The sequence below is a fragment of the Salvelinus namaycush genome, chromosome 8, assembly GCF_016432855.1.
Source record: "Salvelinus namaycush isolate Seneca chromosome 8, SaNama_1.0, whole genome shotgun sequence".
Classification (NCBI taxonomy): domain Eukaryota; kingdom Metazoa; phylum Chordata; class Actinopteri; order Salmoniformes; family Salmonidae; genus Salvelinus; species Salvelinus namaycush.
In genome coordinates this window covers 64,341,763-64,362,990 of record NC_052314.1, presented here as the reverse complement: position 1 = coordinate 64,362,990, position 21,228 = coordinate 64,341,763, and the positions used below count along the sequence as shown (strand labels likewise).

Genomic DNA, 21,228 nt, shown 5'->3' with positions numbered 1-21,228 from the left:
ATATCCTAGCACTACACAGCTGATTCAAATCATCAAAGCTTGATGATGAATTGGTTATTTGAATAAGTTGTGTAGTGTAGGGTAAAAACCAAAACGTTCACCAAGGGGGGCCCCAGGACTGAATTTGGGAAACCCTGCTTTAAGACACTGTAGCTATAGTCAGAAAACATTGTTGAAAACATTGTTGAGTCCATCTATACCAAGATGGTTTGACAGAGGTGAGATGGAGGAGAGGATTGTGGATATCTACATCAGTGCAGACACCCTGGGAGACGTTGAGATCAGCACCACAACACATCTGCAGAAAGGCCAGGAAAGAGATTAGCAACAGACCAGTTACAACACCCTGACTGAAGAGAGAGAGACCAGCTACAACACCCTGTTTAAAGAGAGAGACCAGCTCCAACACCCTGTTTAAAGAGAGAGACCAGCTACAGACCAGTTACAACACCCTGTTTAAAGAGAGAGACCAGCTACAACACCCTGATTAAAGAGAGAGACCAGCTACAACACCCTGTTTAAAGAGAGAGACCAGCTACAGACCAGCTACAACACCCTGATTAAAGAGAGACCAGCTACAACACCCTGATTAAAGAGAGAGACCAGCTACAACACCCTGATTTAAGGAGAGAGACCAGCTACAGACCAGCTACAACACCCTGTTTAAAGAGAGAGACCAGCTACAACACCCTGATTAAGGAGATAGACCAGCTACAACACCCTGTTTAAAGAGAGACCAGCTACAACACCCTGATTAAGGAGATAGACCAGCTACAGACCAGTTACAACACCCTGATTAAAGAGAGAGACCAGCTACAGACCAGTTACAACACCTTGACTGAGGAGACAGACAAGCTACAACACCCTGATTAAGGAGATAGACCAGCTACAGACCAGTTACAACACCCTGATTAAAGAGAGAGACCAGCTACAGACCAGTTACAACACTCTGATGATGAGTTACGAGGAGAGGAATCGATGAAAAACAAATTGAGTTAGAGCCATAGAGCAGGGTTACCAAAACTCTGTACTGGGGCCCTCCCCTGGGTGAATGTTTAGTTTTTTACCCGAGCACTACACAGCTGATTCTAATCATCAAACTTGATGATGAGTTGGCTATTTGAACCAGCTGTGTAGTGCTCAGGCAAAAACCAAAACGTTCACCCCCCTGCCTGTATTAATAGTTTTTAAAGCCACAGATTAACCTTCTAGACTATAAGTCCTGTCTAAAAATGGGGGGGTTCTAAGCTAAAATATGGAATTGTTTTAAGATGGTCATACCAAGGATCATTTAGCTACTGGATTTTTAAGTTTAAGACCCCTTAATGTATCAAAAATATATAAAACAACATTATTGGATGAAACATTGAATGTGGCATTACTGCTATTAGCCAATAGAAATGCGTTGAATAACAGACTCACTACACGGAACAACAGGTAGTCAAAAAACCATCTAAAGGAAGTTTGTTGTGTCTTATATCTGAGAGATTTAAGACACATCAATCAATATTTTTTTACATGTATTTATCCTCTTATTCTAGGCACTAAACTATCTCCATATATACTTCCATGAAATGTGAACTGTTACAGGGGAACTTCAGGTGAGTCTTGTGAGTCTTGTGGGCATCCAATGGCAGCACGGAGAGTCTCTGCTTTCAATAGAGTGACAGTAGTTTATTGGTGTTTTTGTGAGAATACCGTTTTTGTAAGAAGACAGATTTTCGGGATGTCTCATGGTCTGATAAACACCGTGTGAGACTCAACTAATGCAACAACAAAAAACACACATCTCTCACGTCTCAAACAGACAAATTTTGATGGGAACTTTTTTATTATGTACATTTGATTTCCTCAGGGTCAAGGGTTAAGGAATAAAGGAAGAATGTCCCAGCATGTCTACCAGCTTCCTGCTTGAATGTGATTGGATCGTTAAAACAGTGTGACTTCCAGTTGGACACACACAGAGGGCAGAACAGTACTGAGGACACACACACACACACACACACACAATCCCCCTTTAAAAAGTCTGAGAAAGATGCAAGAACATTTCTGAATAACTCTTCACAGTGATGTCACACACAGACAGCATAGACAGATAAAGGCCCCTATATGTCATCAGGTCATTGGTGATGTATGTGATGAAATACGTGGCTGCTCACAGAGTACAGGACATAACGTGACCTCTGTTTAAAGGCTGGGGTGTCAAAGCCTCAGTAATGCTATATGATCTATGTGCAAATTCCAGTCTTTTATCTGCTAAAATATATGATCACTTGAATTCTATCTTGAATCATAATGTATGTTTCAAATGGATGTGAACAAGGGGAAAACAAATATGTTTTGCTTAGAAGCTAAAGTGGGGGAAGTCATGTGTCCAGTGATGTGTTGATTTGACAGTTTCTCATCAGTTAAAACAATTTCACTTACAGTAAGGGACAGGAACAGGGCAGAGGTATTGATATCACAAGACCCTGGATAGACTTAACACAGACCTGTTAGACAGTAAACACAGTACGTTGTTGGAGATGTCTGAGGCCATCTATGCTGAGCCAGATATGACCAAGAAGATAAAGAAGGTACTGGTATGACCCACAGCCTGATAATACAGGTCCTAATGGGGAGGAAGACTGTGTTGAAACACGCAAAGATCAGAATCCTCCAATGACATGTCATATGACAGGAAACTCAACTGGATTTGTGAGAAAGTGGTTTAACATCACCGTGACAACATTCAGTAAAACACAGCAGCCTACAGTGCACAGAACTTCCTCCTTCATTCTCTGTCTGTCTGTCGCTGTCTGTCTCTGTCTGTCTGTCGCTGTCTGTCTGTCTCTGTCTCTTTGTCTCTCTCTCTCTGTGTCTGCCTCTGTCTCTCTGTCTCTGTCTCTGTCCCTGTCTCTCTCAATCACACACACACACACATACACACACACCTATTGTTGTATTTGTTTGTAGTATCATACTCATAAAAGGCCGACTTATTTCCTGTTTGTAGCTTCCTGTGTACCAGAAGTTATGTTTCACACATCACCAGAGTCAACATGAAGTTAGTACATTTGAAAAAAAAAAAAAAAGTCATTTTTTATACTTCCATAGAGTTAACACCTACATCAGTCACACAGACAGAGACACACAGATGACTCAGAGACAGAGATATCACTAGAAGCAGAGACTTAATTTATAGTAGACCTACATAGAAAGAAAGACCCAGGCATTGTTAAAGATGTCAAATGTCATCTATGCTGAACCAGATATGAACAAGAAGGTCAAGTTTGACAGAGGTGAGATGAAGGAGAGGATTGTGGATATCTACGTCAGTGCAGACACCCTGAGAGACGGTGAGACCAGCACCAAGAGAGAAGAGACAGCAGACATTGCTCCTAATAATGGACCAGGAGATCAGCACTCAGGTAAAACACACACACACACACACACACAAAACATAAAAGTATATTGTATGTGTCCATAGAGCCTGATAGCTCAGTGAAGAGACCCTTCCTAGTTGCTGCAGTGTGTCTGGGGCTGCTGTGTGTTCTACTGGCTGGGATCATAGGCCTGTCTGTCTACTGTGAGTTTGTGTACAAGTTCATTGCTTTTCACATAGTTGTATTAAGTGCTGGTTACTAAGCCTAATTACCTGGTGTTTTACCTTGTAACTATGTGTTTACACTTTGTAGATAACAGAGCCATCAAAGATTCTGAGGATAAAAGGAACAACTTGTCACAGAGTTTATCACTTTATAAGACTAACGCAACTGCAGAGAGAGACCAGTTACAGACCAGATACAACAACCTGACTGGAGAGAGAGACCAGCTACAGACCAGATACAACAACCTGACTGGAGAGAGAGACCAGTTACAGACCAGATACAACAACCTGACTGAAGAGAGAGACCAGCTACAGACCAGATACAACAACCTGACTGGAGAGAGAGACAAGTTACAGACCAGATACAACAACCTGACTGGAGAGAGAGACCAGTTACAGACCAGATACAACAACCTGACTGAAGAGAGAGACCAGCTACAGACCAGATACAACAACCTGACTGGAGAGAGAGACAAGTTACAGACCAGATACAACAACCTGACTATAGAGAAAGACAGGCTTCAGAATTTGCTTTGTAGTCAGTGAGCTGGTTTTCATACCTTTCTTTATTATAAAGTCAATGTTTCATTGAGATCTAGTTCAGTGAATCATGGAAAATAAAATGTGATGTTTATTGTATTGTATCATATTGTATCAGTGTTGTGATGTGTCATCAAACAGAAATAACATGTTGTTCTGATGGATGGAAGAAGTTTGAATGCAGTTGGTACTTCCTCTCTAATGAGGAGAAAACCTGGGGGGAGAGCAGACAGGACTGTCTGGAGAGAGGAGCAGACCTGGTGATCATAAACAGCAAAGAGGAACAGGTGAGAGATGACAGCGCAAAAGAGAAGGGTGAGGTGGGGGGGGGGGTATAGGTATGTCGGGGGTAGATTTGGTCAAACAATGAGCTTCAAAAGTATTGGGACGTTGACACATGTTTTGTGGTGGGGCTTTGTGCTCCAGCACTTTGGATTTGGAAATATACAATGTTTATGAGGTTAACGGGCAGACTGACAGCTTTCAGTTTATGGGATTTGTTCATCTTTAACTTTCTCACTCATCATTATTGACAAATCATTCAGCTCTATCCATAGTCATGGTAGCATCCACATTTATGTAGAAGTGTTTAGAAACATATTATATACTTATTTACATGAAACGTTACTCCAAATTGACACAATACATTATTAACCATTAATTTCTATTTGGCACAAAATAATCTGAAACACAACCAAAACTAAAAGCAAATTCATCCAACAAGTTTGTAGTTTCACAAGCTAGATTTAGTCATTGCGTGCTACGGAATATGGGACCAAATACTAAAAACTTTGACTACTTTAATTAATACACATATAAGTGAATAGGTCCTAATAATTTTGGTCCCCTACAATGGGGGACGATGTACAAACAGTGATGTCATTTCTAAACGGTTCACTCGATTTGGATGAAAAAAAACGAAACTGAAAGCTGTTGGTCCCCACTTTAACCTTTAATGTATCATTTCAAATACAAAGTGCTGGAGCCAAAACAACAAAAATGTGTCAGTGTCCCAAAACATTTGAGCTCACTCAATGCAGTGTATCTTTCTCAACCATAGGAGTTTCTCTTCACCTTCAAGAAGAGAGTCTGGATTGGTCTGACTGACAGAGAGACAGAGAAGACCTGGAAATGGGTGGATGGAACACCACTGACCACAGAGTAAGAGATGTTAACTACTCTGACAATAAGGCTCCAATGAAAATGTTTCTATACAGGTTATTGTCATTGATTGTAGCAGTCAACAAAGATATCTTTAATTATGTATATTAACATGTATATTATTTAGGATTGTAATGTTCTAACTGTGATATCTCACGGTTATTAACCCTGTAGGTGCTGGTATTAACCATGATATCTGATTGTTGTTAACCCTCTAGGTATTGGTATTAACCATGATATCTGACTGTTGTTAACCCTGTAGGTACTGGTATTAACCATGATATCTGACTGTTGTTAACCCTCTAGGTATTGGTATTAACCATGATATCTGACTGTTGTTAACCCTGTAGGTACTGGTATTAACCATGATATCTGACTGTTGTTAACCCTCTAGGTATTGGTATTAACCATGATATCTGACTGTTGTTAACCCTGTAGGTACTGGTATTAACCATGATATCTGACTGTTGTTAACCCTGTAGGTACTGGTATTAACCATGATATCTGAGTGTTTTTAACCCTGTAGGTACTGGTATTAACCATGATATCTGAGTGTTTTTAACCCTGTAGGTACTGGTATTAACCATGATATCTGACTGTTTTTAACCCTGTAGGTACTGGTATTAACCATGATATCTGACTGTTGATAACCCTGTAGGTGCTGGTATTAACCATAATATCTGACTGTTGTTAACCCTGTAGGTACTGGTGTTAACCATGATATCTGACTGTTTTTAACCCTGTAGGTTCTGGTATTAACCATGAAATCTGACTGTTGTTAACCCTGTAAGTGCTGGTATTAACCATGATATCTGACTGTTTTTAACCCTGTAGGTACTGGTATTAACCATGATATCTGACTGTTTTTAACCCTGTAGGTACTGGTATTAACCATGATATCTGACTGTTTTTAACCCTGTAAGTGCTGGTATTAACCATGATATAATGACTGTTTTTAACCCTGTAGGTACTGGTATTAACCATGATATAATGACTGTTTTTAACCCTGTAGGTACTGGTATTAACCATGATATAATGACTGTTTTTTACCCTGTAGGTACTGGTATTAACCATGATATCGGACTGTTTTTAACCCTGTAGGTACTGGTATTAACCATGATATCTAACTGTTGTTAACCCTGTAGGTACTGGTTTAACTATGATATCTGACTGTTTTTAACCCTGTACGGACTGGTATTAACCATGATATCTGACAGTTTTTTTTAACCCTGTAGGTACTGGTATTAACCATGATATCGGACTGTTTTTAACCCTGTAGGTTCTGGTATTAACCATGATATCTGACTGTTTTTAACCCTGTAGGTACTGGTATTAACCATGATATCTGACTGTTTTTAACCCTGTAGGTACTGGTTTTAATCCTGATATCTGACTGTTTTTAACCCTGTAAGTGCTGGTTTTAACAATGAAATAATGACTGTTTTTAACCCTGTAGGTACTGGTATTAACCATGATATCTGACTGTTTTTAACCCTGTATGTACTGGTATTAACCATGATATCTGACTCTTTGTATCCCTGTAAGTGCTGGTATTAACCATGATATAATGACTGTTGTTAACCCTGTATGTACTGGTATTAACCATGATATCTGACTGTTTTTAACCCTGTAGGTACTGGTATTAACCATGATATCTGACTGTTTTTAACCCTATAAGTGCTGGTTTTAACCATGATATCTGACTGTTTATAACCCTGTAAATGCTGGTATTAACCATGATATAATGACTGTTTTTAACACTGTAGGTACTGGTATTAACCATGATATCTAACTGTTGTTAACTCTTTAGGTACTGGTATTAACCATGATATCTGACTGTTGTTAACCCTGTAAGTGCTGGTATTAACCATGATATCTGACTTTTTTTAACCCTGTAGGTACTGGTATTAACCATGATATCTTACTGTTGTTAACCCTGTTGGTACTGGTATTAACCATGATATCTGACTGTTGTTAACCCTGTAGGTACTGGTATTAACCATGATATCTGACTGTTATTAACCCTGTAGGTACTGGTATTAACCATGATATCTGACTGTTTTTAACCCTGTTGGTACTGGTATTAACCATGATATCTGACTGTTTTTAACCCTGTAGGTACTGGTATTAACCATGATATCTAACTGTTTTTAACCCTTTAGGTACTGGTATACCAAACAGCCTGATAATGCAGGTTCTACTGGGGAAGACTGTGCTGAGATACACAAAGATCAGAATCCTCTAAAGGCATGGAATGACTTGTCATGTGACAGCAAACTCAACTGGATTTGTGAGAAAGCATTTCAACATCACCATGACAACATACTGTAATACATACAGCAACCTACAGTTCTCTCTCTCTCCCTCTCAAACCAACACACATGTTGTATTTCTTTGTATTAGCATATTAATAAAAGGCTTACTTATTTCCTGAAATAACTTCCTGTGTACGAGTCAACATGAAGTTAGTACATTTGATTTTGTCAACACTCTGCATGCAGTGCATTTCACCATTTCCAGATAAAATGCAATCTTCTTACTTGCTACAGATATTTACAAGCTCCAATTTAGACCTGGTGATAACATTCTCAACAGTACCAAACCACCATTACATACACTGTATAGGAGTTGACTGTGTCACTAATCAATGAGTGTAGTAGAGATATCAAAGGGTATCAATGGATGTTACTTAATCATTTTTGACAGTCAGTCTTTGTTGTCAAGTTACATTTAGGCACAATATCAAATGCTCACATTTAACTGCTGTTCCCTTATATGGGTAACAAAAGAGGGAAGTGAAGTGGGTATTTTCAGTGGTTCAATCAGCAGTCACTCAAACTCAACCAATCAGGTTCATTAGGAGAGAAGTGGGCTGTGGCCAATTATGTCGCCATCTCATCCTCACTGGTTAAGACTACTCACCCTCAAAATCCACTTGAGCAGTTTGTACTGTCAAAGCAATTGTATGGAAATTATAGGGTAGCCTAGTGGTTAGAGTGTTGGGCTAGTAACTGAAAGGTTGGAAGTTCAAATCCCTGAGCTGACAAGGTACAAATCTGTTGTTCTGTCCCTAAACAGGCAGTTAACCCACTGTTCCTAGACTGTCTTTGAAAATAAGAAGTTGTTCTTAACTGACTTGCCTAGTTAAATGAAGGTAAAATAAAAAATAATGACCCATGTTTGTAGTCCTGAACATGTTGATGTATTTGGGAGTAAACAGAGGGTCCAAATCAGCAGAAAGGAAGGGGTAGTTCTGGAAATTCCCTGAATTATCTTGGGGCTGTGACATATGATAATTACCACTCCCCAGTGAGGGCTACCAGGCATCTCCTCCAAGAGGAAAAGGGTTACTGGTCTAGAAGCACTGTTTCGATTGCTCCAACAGTTTTGTTTCGGTACTGCAGTTTAACAGACGCTAGGCAGTCAGACTTGAAAATGTGTAATAAGACACTTTAGTCATCACCATTGTGCACAAAATATCCATTGAATTATTCGGATAATTTTCACTGAAAAATATTTTTTAAATGTATATTCATCTAATGTCTGCCATGTTTCTGATGACGTAATGACGACATCACTGCTCGCGCTGCTCCCAGGGTGCACAGAGTGCTACTGTGCATGTGATGTTGGGCTGAGTAAACCGGATGCATCCCAGATATACATGTGATTACCTTGATAACAACGGGTTCCTATTATACCTTAGTGGTCTCCTCTGAATGCCCGGCAGCATGCAGCTCCTCAAACTGTTGTTATTATACCTCAGTGGTCTCCTTTGACTGCCCGTTAGCATGCAGCTCCTCAAACTGTTGTTATTATACCTCAGTGGTCTCCTCTGACTGTCCGTTAACATGCAGCTCCTCAAACTGTTGTTATTATACCTCAGTAGTCTCCTCTGACTGTCCGTTAGCATGCAGCTCCTCAAACTGTTGTTATTATACCTCAGTGGTCTCCTCTGACTGTCCGTTAGCATGCAGCTCCTCAAACTGTTGTTATTATACCTCAGTGGCCTCCTCTGACTGTCCGTTAGCATGCAGCTACTAAAACTGTTGTTATTATACCTCAGTGGTCTCCTCTGACTGTCTGTTAGCATGTAGCTCCTCAAACTGTTGTTAATATACCTCAGTGGTCTCCTCTGACTGTCCGTTAGCATGCAGCTCCTCAAACTGTTGTTATTATACCTCAGTGGTCTCCTCTGACTGTCCGTTAGCATGCAGCTCCTCAAACTGTTGTTATTGTACCTCAGTGGTGTCCTCTGACTGTCCGTTAGCATGCAGCTCCTCAAACTGTTGTTATTGTACCTCAGTGGTCTCCTCTGACTGCCCGTTAGCATGCAGCTACTAAAACTGTTGTTATTATACCTCAGTGGTCTCCTCTGACTGCCCGTTAGCATGCAGCTCCTCAAACTGTTGTTATTATACCTCAGTGGTCTCCTCTGACTGTCCGTTAGAATGCAGCTCCTCAAACTGTTGTTATTATACCTCAGTGGTCTCCTCTGACTGTCCGTTAGCATGGAGCTCCTCAAACTGTTGTTATTATACCTCAGTGGTCTCCTCTGACTGTCAGTTAGCATGCAGCTCCTCAAACTGTTGTTATTGTACCTCAGTGGTCTCCTCTGACTGCCCGTTAGCATGCAGCTCCTCAAACTGTTGTTATTGTACCTCAGTGGTCTCCTCTGACTGCCTGTTAGCATGCAGCTCCTCAAACTGTTGTTATTTTACCTCAGTGGTCTCCTCTGACTGCCCGTTAGCATGCAGCTCCTCAAACTGTTGTTATTTTACCTCAGTGGTCTCCTCTGACTGCCCTTCAGCATGCAGCTCCTCAAACTGGCAGCGCTCTGCCAACCTCACCGACGGTGTCAACGAGACAGGCATCATCTGCATCACCCTATGCCCGGGCAAAGGGACCCTCAACAGTTCTATGGCGGTGGGCCCCAGAGCCAAAAAAAATGACCCTGTGGACTGCAGTGCCACCTGCTGTTCAAAGTAGTTAGAACTGGTGGTAGAGGACAGGGCAGGCAACATGAGTGTGTGTCTGGGCTCAGTGAAGGACTCTGTTGGGGTAGTTTTGAGCTCTACAACCCAGGGCCCCGTTTCCCAAAAGCATCTTGGGAAACTACTACATCCACCCAGGTCTCTGTCACCAACACTACAGCTGTACCTGTAGTTAGTACTACATCCACCCAGGTCTCTGTCACCAACACAACAGCTGTACCTGTAGTTAGTACTACATCCACCCAGGTCTCTGTCACCAACACTACAGCTGTACCTGTACTTAGTACTACATCCACCCAGGTCTCTGTCACCAACACTACAGCTGTACCTGTAGTTAGTACTACATCCACCCAGGTCTCTGTCACCAACACAACAGCTGTACCTGTAGTTAGTACTACATCCACCCAGGTCTCTGTCACCAACACTACAGCTGTACCTGTACTTAGTACTACATCCACCCAGGTCTCTGTCACCAACACTACAGCTGTACCTGTAGTTAGTACTACATCCACCCAGGTCTCTGTCACCAACACTACAGCTGTACCTGTAGTTAGTACTACATCCACCCAGGTCTCTGTCACCAACACTACAGCTGTACCTGTAGTTAGTACTACATCCGCCCAGGTCTCTGACACCAAAACTACAGCTGTACCTGTAGTTAGTACTACATCCACCCAGGTCTCTGTCACCAACACTACAGCTGTACCTGTAGTTAGTACTACATCCACCCAGGTCTCTGTCAGCAACACTACAGCTGTACCTGTAGTTAGTACTACATTCACCCAGGTCTCTGTCACCAACACTACAGCTGTACCTGTAGTTAGTACTACATCCACCCAGGTCTCTGTCACCAACACTACAGCTGTACCTGTAGTTAGTACTACATCCACCCAGGTTTCTGTCACCAACACCACAGCTGTACCTGTAGTTAGTACTACATCCACCCAGGTCTCTGTCACCAACACCACAGCTGTACCTGTAGTTAGTACTACATCCACCCAGGTCTCTGTCACCAACACCACAGCTGTACCTGTAGTTAGTACTACATTCACCCAGGTCTCTGTCACCAACACTACAGCTGTACCTGTAGTTAGTACTACATCCACCCAGGTCTCTGTCACCAACACTACAGCTGTACCTGTAGTTAGTACTACATTCACCCAGGTCTCTGTCACCAACACTACAGCTGTACCTGTAGTTAGTACTACATCCACCCAGGTCTCTGTCAGCAACACTACAGCTGTACCTGTAGTTAGTACTACATTCACCCAGGTCTCTGTCACCAACACTACAGCTGTACCTGTAGTTAGTACTACATCCACCCAGGTCTCTGTCACCAACACTACAGCTGTACCTGTAGTTAGTACTACATCCACCCAGGTTTCTGTCACCAACACCACAGCTGTACCTGTAGTTAGTACTACATCCACCCAGGTCTCTGTCACCAACACCACAGCTGTACCTGTAGTTAGTACTACATCCACCCAGGTCTCTGTCACCAACACCACAGCTGTACCTGTAGTTAGTACTACATTCACCCAGGTCTCTGTCACCAACACTACAGCTGTACCTGTAGTTAGTACTACATCCACCCAGGTCTCTGTCACCAACACTACAGCTGTACCTGTAGTTAGTACTACATTCACCCAGGTCTCTGTCACCAACACTACAGCTGTACCTGTAGTTAGTACTACGTCCACCAGAGGGACACCTTTGACTCTGTCCCTATATCTCAGGATCTGTGTGATGCTTTCTCTCCTCCTGTGGAATAGAGTAGAGCTGTAGAGTTGTATAATAGTTCATGTAGGTAGATGTCATGTGGAACAGTGGAATCAGTTCAGAGAGAGTTGTGTCATTAGATGTAACCAGTATGTATATGTTATGTTGTACTAAAAGACAGGGTGGAAATATGAATGTTTTATCATAAAACATGTGAAGGGTTTTTATTCTTTCTATTCCCTTAAAACTGAAACTATGGAGATGTTGTCAGAACTTCTGCTTTTTCATTCTGAGTAACTCTTCACAGTCAGCATAGATAGAACAAAGACCCCTATATGGCCATTGGTGGCCGGTCACAACACGGGGGGAGGTTTCCCCTAGGTACAGATCTAGGAACAGGTTTCTTTCCCCCAATCTTAACCTTAACCATTTGTGGTGGAAATGCAAAACTGACCCAAGATCAACTTCTCCCTACACTTCCAGTCACAGAGTGAGAGCCATAATGTGCTCTCCATTGAAGGCAGAGGCTAGTATAAAGTCAGTCAGAATATATGTAGTGTACATGTAAATTAAAAAGATCCCAATTTATTTTAGCAGATCCAACATTGGGACCCTGTGAATTCACACATACATCACATAGCATGATATAATGTCATATCATGTAGTATATTATCACACTAAGGCTGGTGGGAGTCATATCATGTAGTATATTATCCAACTAAGGCTGGTGGGAGTCATATCATGTAGTATATTATCAAACTAAGGCTGGTGGGAGTCACATGGTGGCCAGTGTTGTGTTGATTTCACAATTTATCATCCACTGTGGATGACAGATAGTTTCACTACCTAAAGTCACACAGACGCAGGACAGTGCAGGGAGAAGACACAGCTACAGACGTATATTAGAGTTGAGGTTAGAAGTAGAAGTTACTGTATTTGAGCACAAGTGTGTTAAGATGTCAAAGGGAGTTTATGAAAACTCAGATGGATTTGAAGACGATGAGCCTGATGCAATGAAGAACACAGACATTGACGGCCAATTATATTCCAACGTAAGAACCTTCAAGCCCAGTTCAAGAGATGGAGTTGTTGCTTCAGGTAAGATTGCATGAACATACATACACACACACACACTACACATTAAACAGATTTATTTTTCCCAATCCTGGATGATACAGTAAAACACATTACCAACGATCTTTAATGTGTGATTCAGTACATGTTCAGTGGTGGAAGAGACCCTCTGGAGTTGCTGCAGTGTGTCTGGGGCTGCTGTGTGTTCTCATAATACTCTTTGACAGTCAGTCTTGTTGTCAAGTTACACAAAAGCACAATATCAAATGCTCATATTTGATTATTGTTCCTCCATATGGGTCCCAAAAGAGGGAAGTGAAGTGGATCTTTTCAGTCATTCAACCAGCTGTCACTCAAAATCTCCTCGACCAATCAGGTTCATGAAGAGAGACGGCGGCAGGACTTCTAGCAGTTAAGATCACTAGGCCAGTAACCGAAAGGTTGCTGGATCGAATTCCTGAGCCGACTACGTGAAAAATCTGTCGATGTGCCCTTGAGCAAGGCACTTAAACATACTTTTGTAAGTCACTCTGGATAACATAGTCTGCTAAATGGGGGGCTGAGTGGCGCAGCGGTCTTAAGCACTGCATTGAAGTGCAAGAGCCGTCACTACAGACCTGTGTTCAATCCAAGGCTGTATAACAAACGACCATGATCAGTAGTCCCATAGGGCGGCGCACAATTGGCCCAGCGTCGTCCGGGTTAGGGGGAGGTTTGGCCGGGGTAGGTTGTCATTGTAAATAAGAACTTGTTCTTAATTTACTTACCTAGTTAACATTTAAAAAAATTACTAATGGGTAAATGTAGAGGAGAGACACGGTGGTTACTGTTGTCATCTCATCCTCACTGGTTAAGACTACCCACCCTCATATATCCACTTGGAGCAGTTTGTAATGTCAAATCTATTGTATGGACATTATAATGACCCATGTTTGTAGTCCTGGACCTCCTGAACATGTTGATGTATATTTGGGAGTAAACAGAGGGTCCAGATCAGCAGAAAGGTGAAAGGAAGGGGGAGTTCTGGAAACTCCCTGAATTATCTTGGGGCTGTTACATATGATATGTAATATATGTTAACAACTAGCCTTTGTTGTCCACTTCCCCTCTATGATCTATATCTTCCTGGTATAATAGTGTCCTGTCCATCATCACAAATAGCAAGTCCCATTCCCTGGGCAGGAGGACTGTGTTGAGATATACTCTGGACAAGGTGACCATGTAGAGACATGGAATGATTTATATTGTCCTGCAGATAATGGTCTAACAATAACCACTGTAAAAATCTCTCACACATACACACAGCACGGACACAAGAATGCATACGTGTTCTATTTTTGTATATGAGAGCGCGAGCGAGAGAGCGAGAGATATCCAGTTTTGATTTTTGCCACAATTGTCATCATTCCATGTCTTTACAGGGTCATCTAGTCCATAGTTTGTCTCAACACAGTCCGTCTGCCAGTACCTAAACAACACAGAGATCCAGACAGTCAGACACTGTAATACAAACATCCTCCTCAATTATAGACATAGTCCTATGTTTTTACAGCTTTAAAGACACTGTCAAAGATGAGCATACCATTATCAACACATTTTGTCTCTCTTTCCATTACATTTTCAAATGCAAATAGTACTTGGCTTCTATAATACATCTACAGTTCTCATGGAATGACATCCATGAGTCAAAACATATTTTTAGGAACATGATTGGAAGCTCTCTCTCATTGTTTTTCTGGTAGTCTAGTAATTACTATGCCGATAAGTCCAACCTAGTCCAACCTAGTGTCACGTTCCTGACCTGTTTTCTGTTGTTTTGTATGTGTTTAGTCGGTCAGGGCGTGAGTTGGGGTGGGCATTCTATGTTATGTGTATCTATGTTGGTTAATGGGTTACCTGATATGGTTCTCAATTAGAGGCAGGTGGTTTACGTTTCCTCTGATTGAGAACCATATTAAGGTAGGTTGTTTCACATTGTTTGTTGTGGGTGGTTGTTTCCGGTGTTTGTATGTTTGTTACCACACGGGACTGTATCGTTCGTTCGTTCGTTCGTTTGTTTGTAGTCTGTACCTGTTCGTGCGTTCTTTGTTGTATGTAAGTTCTAAGTCCAGGTCTGTCTACATCGTTTGTTGTTTTGTAGTTTGTTTAAGAGTTTTTCGTCTTCGTCTGTTTTTTTGAAATAAATATGTCTAATTACCACGCTGCATTTTGGTCATCTGATCCTTCTCTCCTCTCCTCGTCTGAGGAGGAGGACGAAGTAGACGTTCGTTACACCTAGTCTCAAAACATTTAGTATTATTCTGTTCGTAAATCAGAGACACTCCATTTTAATATGATATATTACCTTTCATATGGTATGTATCAATGTGTGGATGACCATCATCCATTTTGTATAATATGTTACGAATTACAATGTGTATGATATGTTACAAATTTGCAAAAACATACAATATGTTACGAATGTCCTAAAGATATGAATTCTACTAACATTAGCTAGCTGGTAGTCAATACTATGTTGATTGTTGGATACAGTGATATGGAGGAGAAGAGATAAGAAGATGGGAGGAGAGGAGATGGGAGGAGAGGAGAAAGGAGTAGATATGAGGAGATGAGGAGATAGGATGAGAGGAGAGACTAATTGAAATAGAGCCTTAATGTCAGAGAGAGACATAGAGGAGGAAGATGAAAATTAAGAGATAAGACAAATAATTGTTGTGTTTAGATTTAGAGGAGAGTATGTAGTCATACTGTACTCTGGAAAATGATTCTTCTTTATTTTTATTAGAAACATGTCATGTGATTTTGCAAAAAAGTGGGACGAATGATTAGCCTATGCTTATCACTTTAATAATAAGAATAACAAAGCACAGATTAATAAATGAAGGAACAAAGTTCTTTAACAAGGTCTACCAGCTTCCTAATTGAATGTGATTGGATACTTAACAGTGTGACCTGGACACACACACACAAACACACACACACACACACATACAAAAAAAACAATACTAATAGAAGATAAGAATGACTCACAACCTTCACTGTACAAGGGACAACGTGTAGGTTACCAACGGCAACACAATGCACCATACACCAGTGGACCTGTCTGCTACATATCCACACACTCATCATGGTGTCTATCTGCTGTTGTGTCTCTTCCTGGAGGTTGCTGTCTAATACATATCCACACACTCATCATGGTGTCTATCTGCTATGTGTCTCTTCCTGGAGGTTGCTGTCTACTACATACCCACACACTCATCATGGTGTCTATCTGCTGTTGTGTCTCTTCCTGGAGGTTGCTGTCTGCTACATACCCACACACTCATCATGGTGTCTATCTGCTGTTGTGTCTCTTCCTGGAGGTTGCTGTCTGCTACATACCCACACACTCATCATGGTGTCTATCTGCTGTTGTGTCTCTTCCTGGAGGTTGCTGTCTACTACATACCCACACACTCATCATGGTGTCTATCTGCTGTTGTGTCTCTTCCTGGAGGTTGCTGTCTGCTACATACCCACACACTCATCATGGTGTCTATCTGCTGTTGTGTCTCTTCCTGGAGGTTGCTGTCTGCTACATACCCACACACTCATCATGGTGTCTATCTGCTGTTGTGTCTCTTCCTGGAGGTTGCTGTCTGCTACATATCCACACACTCATCATGGTGTCTATCTGCTGTTGTGTCTCTTCCTGGAGGTTGCTGTCTGCTCAAACCACTGGTTAAGGTGTGAAGTCCTCCCTACACCTATAACACTGTACGTTCTCAGACACAACAGACTGATAAACTAAAACAGCTGTTTAACAGGATATACAACATAATATACTGTCTGTTGTACTGTGTGCAGATCCATAAAGTACCACAGTATATTTTAAGGGGGAAATTAGAATTGCCTTTATATGGAGCAGTCTGGGGATATTTATGCTAATGTTACAGAAAGAGCTGTGGACAGGATACTGTGGACAGGACCATAGATAAACAACCTGAATCTCAGAACACTGGTAAATACACCGTAGTCATAGAGACACACACGTGGAAGTTTATACTAATGGTTATTATCTTTCCACTTGCCGCATAAACAATTTACCTCATGTTAATGTGATGAGGTTGGTCGATGCCCCATGCCCCAAGGCTTCAAATTTCAACTGAGTAAAATAAACTGTAACAAACTGTAACGGCTTTCTTCCAGGGGTGAAGGAGAGGACCAAAGTGCAGCGCGGTTAGTGTTCAACATGTTTAATTTGACGACAAGTGAACACTACAAACAACAAACAAAACAACAAACCGTGAAAACCGATACAGACCTATCTGGTGCAGAACACAAACACAGAGACAGGTAACAACCACCCACAACGAACACAGTGAAACAACCTACCTAAATATGACTCTTAATTAGAGGAACGCAAAACACCTGCCTCTAATTAAGAGCCATACCAGGCAACCCTAAACCAACATAGAAACACACAACATAGAATGCCCACCCAAAACTCACGCCCTGACCATCACACACATACAAAACAACAGAAAACAGGTCAGGAACGTGACACAAACGTTGTTCCTTTAAGACTAGAGGTTAAATGTTCTGAAATGTTCGAGGCTCTGTATTTTAGGATGTATACTAACTGCAGAAACATTCATTTTAATGTTCATAAAGTCCTATGCAAATCGCTACTGTGTATTACCATCTGGTCTCATTGCATTTCTTATTATTCTGTACGTAAATCCGACTCACTCCATTTAGTGTAATATGATAGGTATCATATGATATGTATCAAGTTGTGGATGTCCATGATCCATTTGGTATGTTACAAATTACATTTTGTATGATATGTTACGAATTACAATGGGTATATGTTATGAATTTGCAAAACGTACAATATGTTACGAATGTCCTGAACATATGAATTCTACTATTATTAGCTAGCTGGCTAACGTTAGCAAGGCTAGGAGATAACTAACTGGTCACTATATTTCCTGTTAATGTGAGAAGCTGTATATTTAACAACCACAAGTCCCCCTCAACAGGAAGAGAGATGGGGTGAGAAAACATCACTTTAAAAGTGTTATTGTGTCTCATTGATGCTATGTACAGTACCTGTGTCCACAGAACCTGATAACTCAGAGAAGAGATCCTCCAGAGTTGCTGCAGTGTGTCTGGGGCTGATGTGTGTTCTACTGGCTGGGATCATAGGCCTGTCTGTCTACTGTAAGTCTTAAGTTACAATTCCTACAATTCACCAGCATTCACCTACAATTCACCAGATTATCTATTTTATTGATACACTTTGTTGTTGTGATAACAGATGATGGGGTCTCTAAGAGCTTCATAGCCTATAAGACCAACTCATCTGCAGAGATAGAACAGCTACAGACCAGCTACAACAACCTGACTAAAGAGAGATACCAGATACAGACCAGTTATAACACCATGACTAAAGAGAGAGCCAACCTACAGACCAGTTACAACAACCTGACTGAAGAGAGAGCCCAGCTACAGACCAGTTACAACACCATGACTAAAGAGAGAGCCAACCTACAGACCAGTTACAACAACCTGACTGAAGAGAGAGACCAGCTACAGACCAGTTACAACACCATGACTAAAGAGAGAGCCCAGCTACAGACCAGTTACAACACCCTGACTAAAGAGAGAGCCCAGCTACAGACCAGTTACAACACCCTGACTAAAGAGAGAGCCCAGCTACAGACCAGTTACAACACCATGACTAAAGAGAGAGCCCAGCTACAGACCAGTTACAACACCCTGACTAAAGAGAGAGCCCAGCTACAGACCAGTTACAACACCATGACTAAAGAGAGAGCCAACCTACAGACCAGTTACAACACCATGACTAAAGAGAGAGACCAGCTACAGACTGAGAGAGATTTTCTTAACTGGAGGCTTACCAATCTCAGTGAGTAAACCTACAGCAATAAATTATCATTAATACCACACTACTGATCATCAGTCTGTGTTCTTTCATTAAGTGTCCAGTGTGATAAATTGAAGGAAATTCGTATTTTCATCAATATTTTCAAACCTGTCCTGAAGGCTGGCAGAAGTTTGAATCCAGTTGGTACTTCCTGTCTACTGAGTCTAAAACCTGGAAGGAGAGCAGAGAGGCCTGTCTGGAGAGAGGAGCAGACCTGGTGATCATAAACAGTTATAAGGAACAGGTGAGAGGGGGAGGGAGAGGGAGAGGGAGAGGGAGAGGGAGAGGGAGAGGGAGAGGCGATGGGTGTGCAGGGGGTAGATATGATCAAACATAAACGGCTGTTTATTTATCTTTCTCAAAAACAGACATTTTTCTTCAACCTCAAGAAGAGAGTCTGGATTGGTCTGACTGACTCTGTTAAGGAGGGGACCTGGAAATGGGTGGACGGCACCCCACTGACCACAGGGTGAGAGATGATAACTAATCTGTCAATAAGGCTCCTTTCAACCGTTTTCTATACAGGTTACTGTCATTGATGATACCAGTCAAGACAATTAACTATAACATGAAAAATGTCTACATATTATGATGTTGTTACTGTGATGTCTTATTGTTGTTAATCCTGTAGGTACTGGTATTAATCATGATATCTGATCGTTATTAACCCTGTAGATACTGGTATTAACCATGATATCTGACTGCTTTTAACCCTGTAGGTGCTGGTATTAACCATGATATCTGACTGTTGTTAACCCTGTAGGTACTGGTATTAACCATGATATCTGACTGTTGTTAACCCTGTAGGTACTGGTATTAACCATGATATCTGACTGCTTTTAACCATGTAGGTACTGGTATTAACCATGATATCTGACTGTTATTAACCCTTTAGGTACTGGTATTACCATGATATTTAACTGTTGTTAACCCTGTAGGTACTGGTATTAACCATGATATCTGACTGTTATTAACCCTGTAGGTACTGGTATTAACCATGATATCTGACTGTTTTTAACCCTGTAGGTACTGGTATTAACCATGATATCTGATGGTTTTTAACCATGTAGGTACTGGTATTAACCATGATATCTGACTGTTTTTAACCCTGTAGGTACTGGTATTAACCATGATATCTGACTGTTTTTAACCCTGTAGGTACTGGTATTAACCATGATATCTGACTGTTGTTAACCCTGTAGGTACTGGTATTAACCATGATATCTGACTGTTGTTAACCCTGTAGGTACTGGTATTAACCATGATATCTGACTGTTTTTAACCCTGTAGGTACTGGAATGACAAGCAGCCTGATAGTGAAGATCCTAGTGGGGAGGAGGACTGTGTTGAGATACATAAAGATTGGACTCCACTTAAGGCATGGAATGACATGTCATGTGACAGGAAACTCAACTGGATTTGTGAGAAAGTGTTTTAACATCACCATGACAACATACTGTAACACATACAGCAGTATATAGTGTACACAACTTTGTTCTTCATTCTCTCTCTCTCTCTCTCTCTCTCGCACACGCACACACACAAACTCTCTCTCTATCACACTTGCACACATGCATGGAGGTACACACACGCATTCAAATGCACCTATTGTTGTATTTGTTTGTTGTATCATATTAATAAAAGTCCTACTTATTTCCTGTTTGTAGCTTCCTGTGTACCAGTAGTTATGTTTGACATATCAGAGGCAACATGAAGTTAGTACATTTGACTTTGTGCATACAAATAATGTTCAAATCAAATGTATTCTTCAGATATTTACATGCTCCAGTTTAGGCCTGGTGATAACATTCTCAACAGTACCAAACCACCATTACATACACTGTATAGGAGTTGACTGTATCACTAATCAATGAGTGTAGTAGAGATATAAAAGGATCTCAAAGGATGTTACTTAATCATCTTTGACCATCAGTCTTTGTTGTCAAGTCACATACAATATCAAATGCTCATATTTGACTGCTGTTCCCATATAACGGTCCCAAAAGAGTGAAGTGGATATTTTCAGTCGTTCAAACAGCTGTCACTCAAAATCTCATCCTCACTGGTTAAGACTACCCACCCGCAATATACACTTGGAGCAGTTTGTAGTGTCAAATCTATTGTATGGACATTATAATGACCCATGTTTGTAGTCCTGGACCTCCTGAACATGTTGATGTATATTTGGGAGTAAACAGAGGGTCCAGATCAGCAGAAAGGTG

The 21,228-nt window shown here is 41.2% G+C and overlaps 1 protein-coding gene across 1 annotated transcript; it reads left to right on the top strand.

The window, feature by feature from the left end:
• Positions 1-3,223: 3,223 nt before the first annotated feature.
• Positions 3,224-20,481, top strand: LOC120052241 (CD209 antigen-like protein D). The gene is made up of 4 exons (XM_038999061.1): positions 3,224-3,410; positions 4,271-4,416; positions 5,190-5,290; positions 20,297-20,481. The coding sequence occupies exons 1-4, from the start codon at positions 3,224-3,226 to the stop codon at positions 20,442-20,444; spliced, it is 582 nt and encodes a 193-aa protein (XP_038854989.1). The 3' UTR covers positions 20,445-20,481.
• Positions 20,482-21,228: the final 747 nt, after the last annotated feature.

Excerpts from the sequence above, each read along its gene's own strand:
- LOC120052241 (XM_038999061.1), top strand. The coding sequence starts at position 3,224 with ATGTCAAATGTCATCTATGCTGAACCAGATATGAACAAGAAGGTCAAG. Across the intron at positions 3,411-4,270 it reads ACCAGGAGATCAGCACTCAG|AAATAACATGTTGTTCTGAT; the intron begins GTAAAACACACA and ends GTCATCAAACAG. Across the intron at positions 5,291-20,296 it reads GGAACACCACTGACCACAGA|GTACTGGAATGACAAGCAGC; the intron begins GTAAGAGATGTT and ends TTAACCCTGTAG.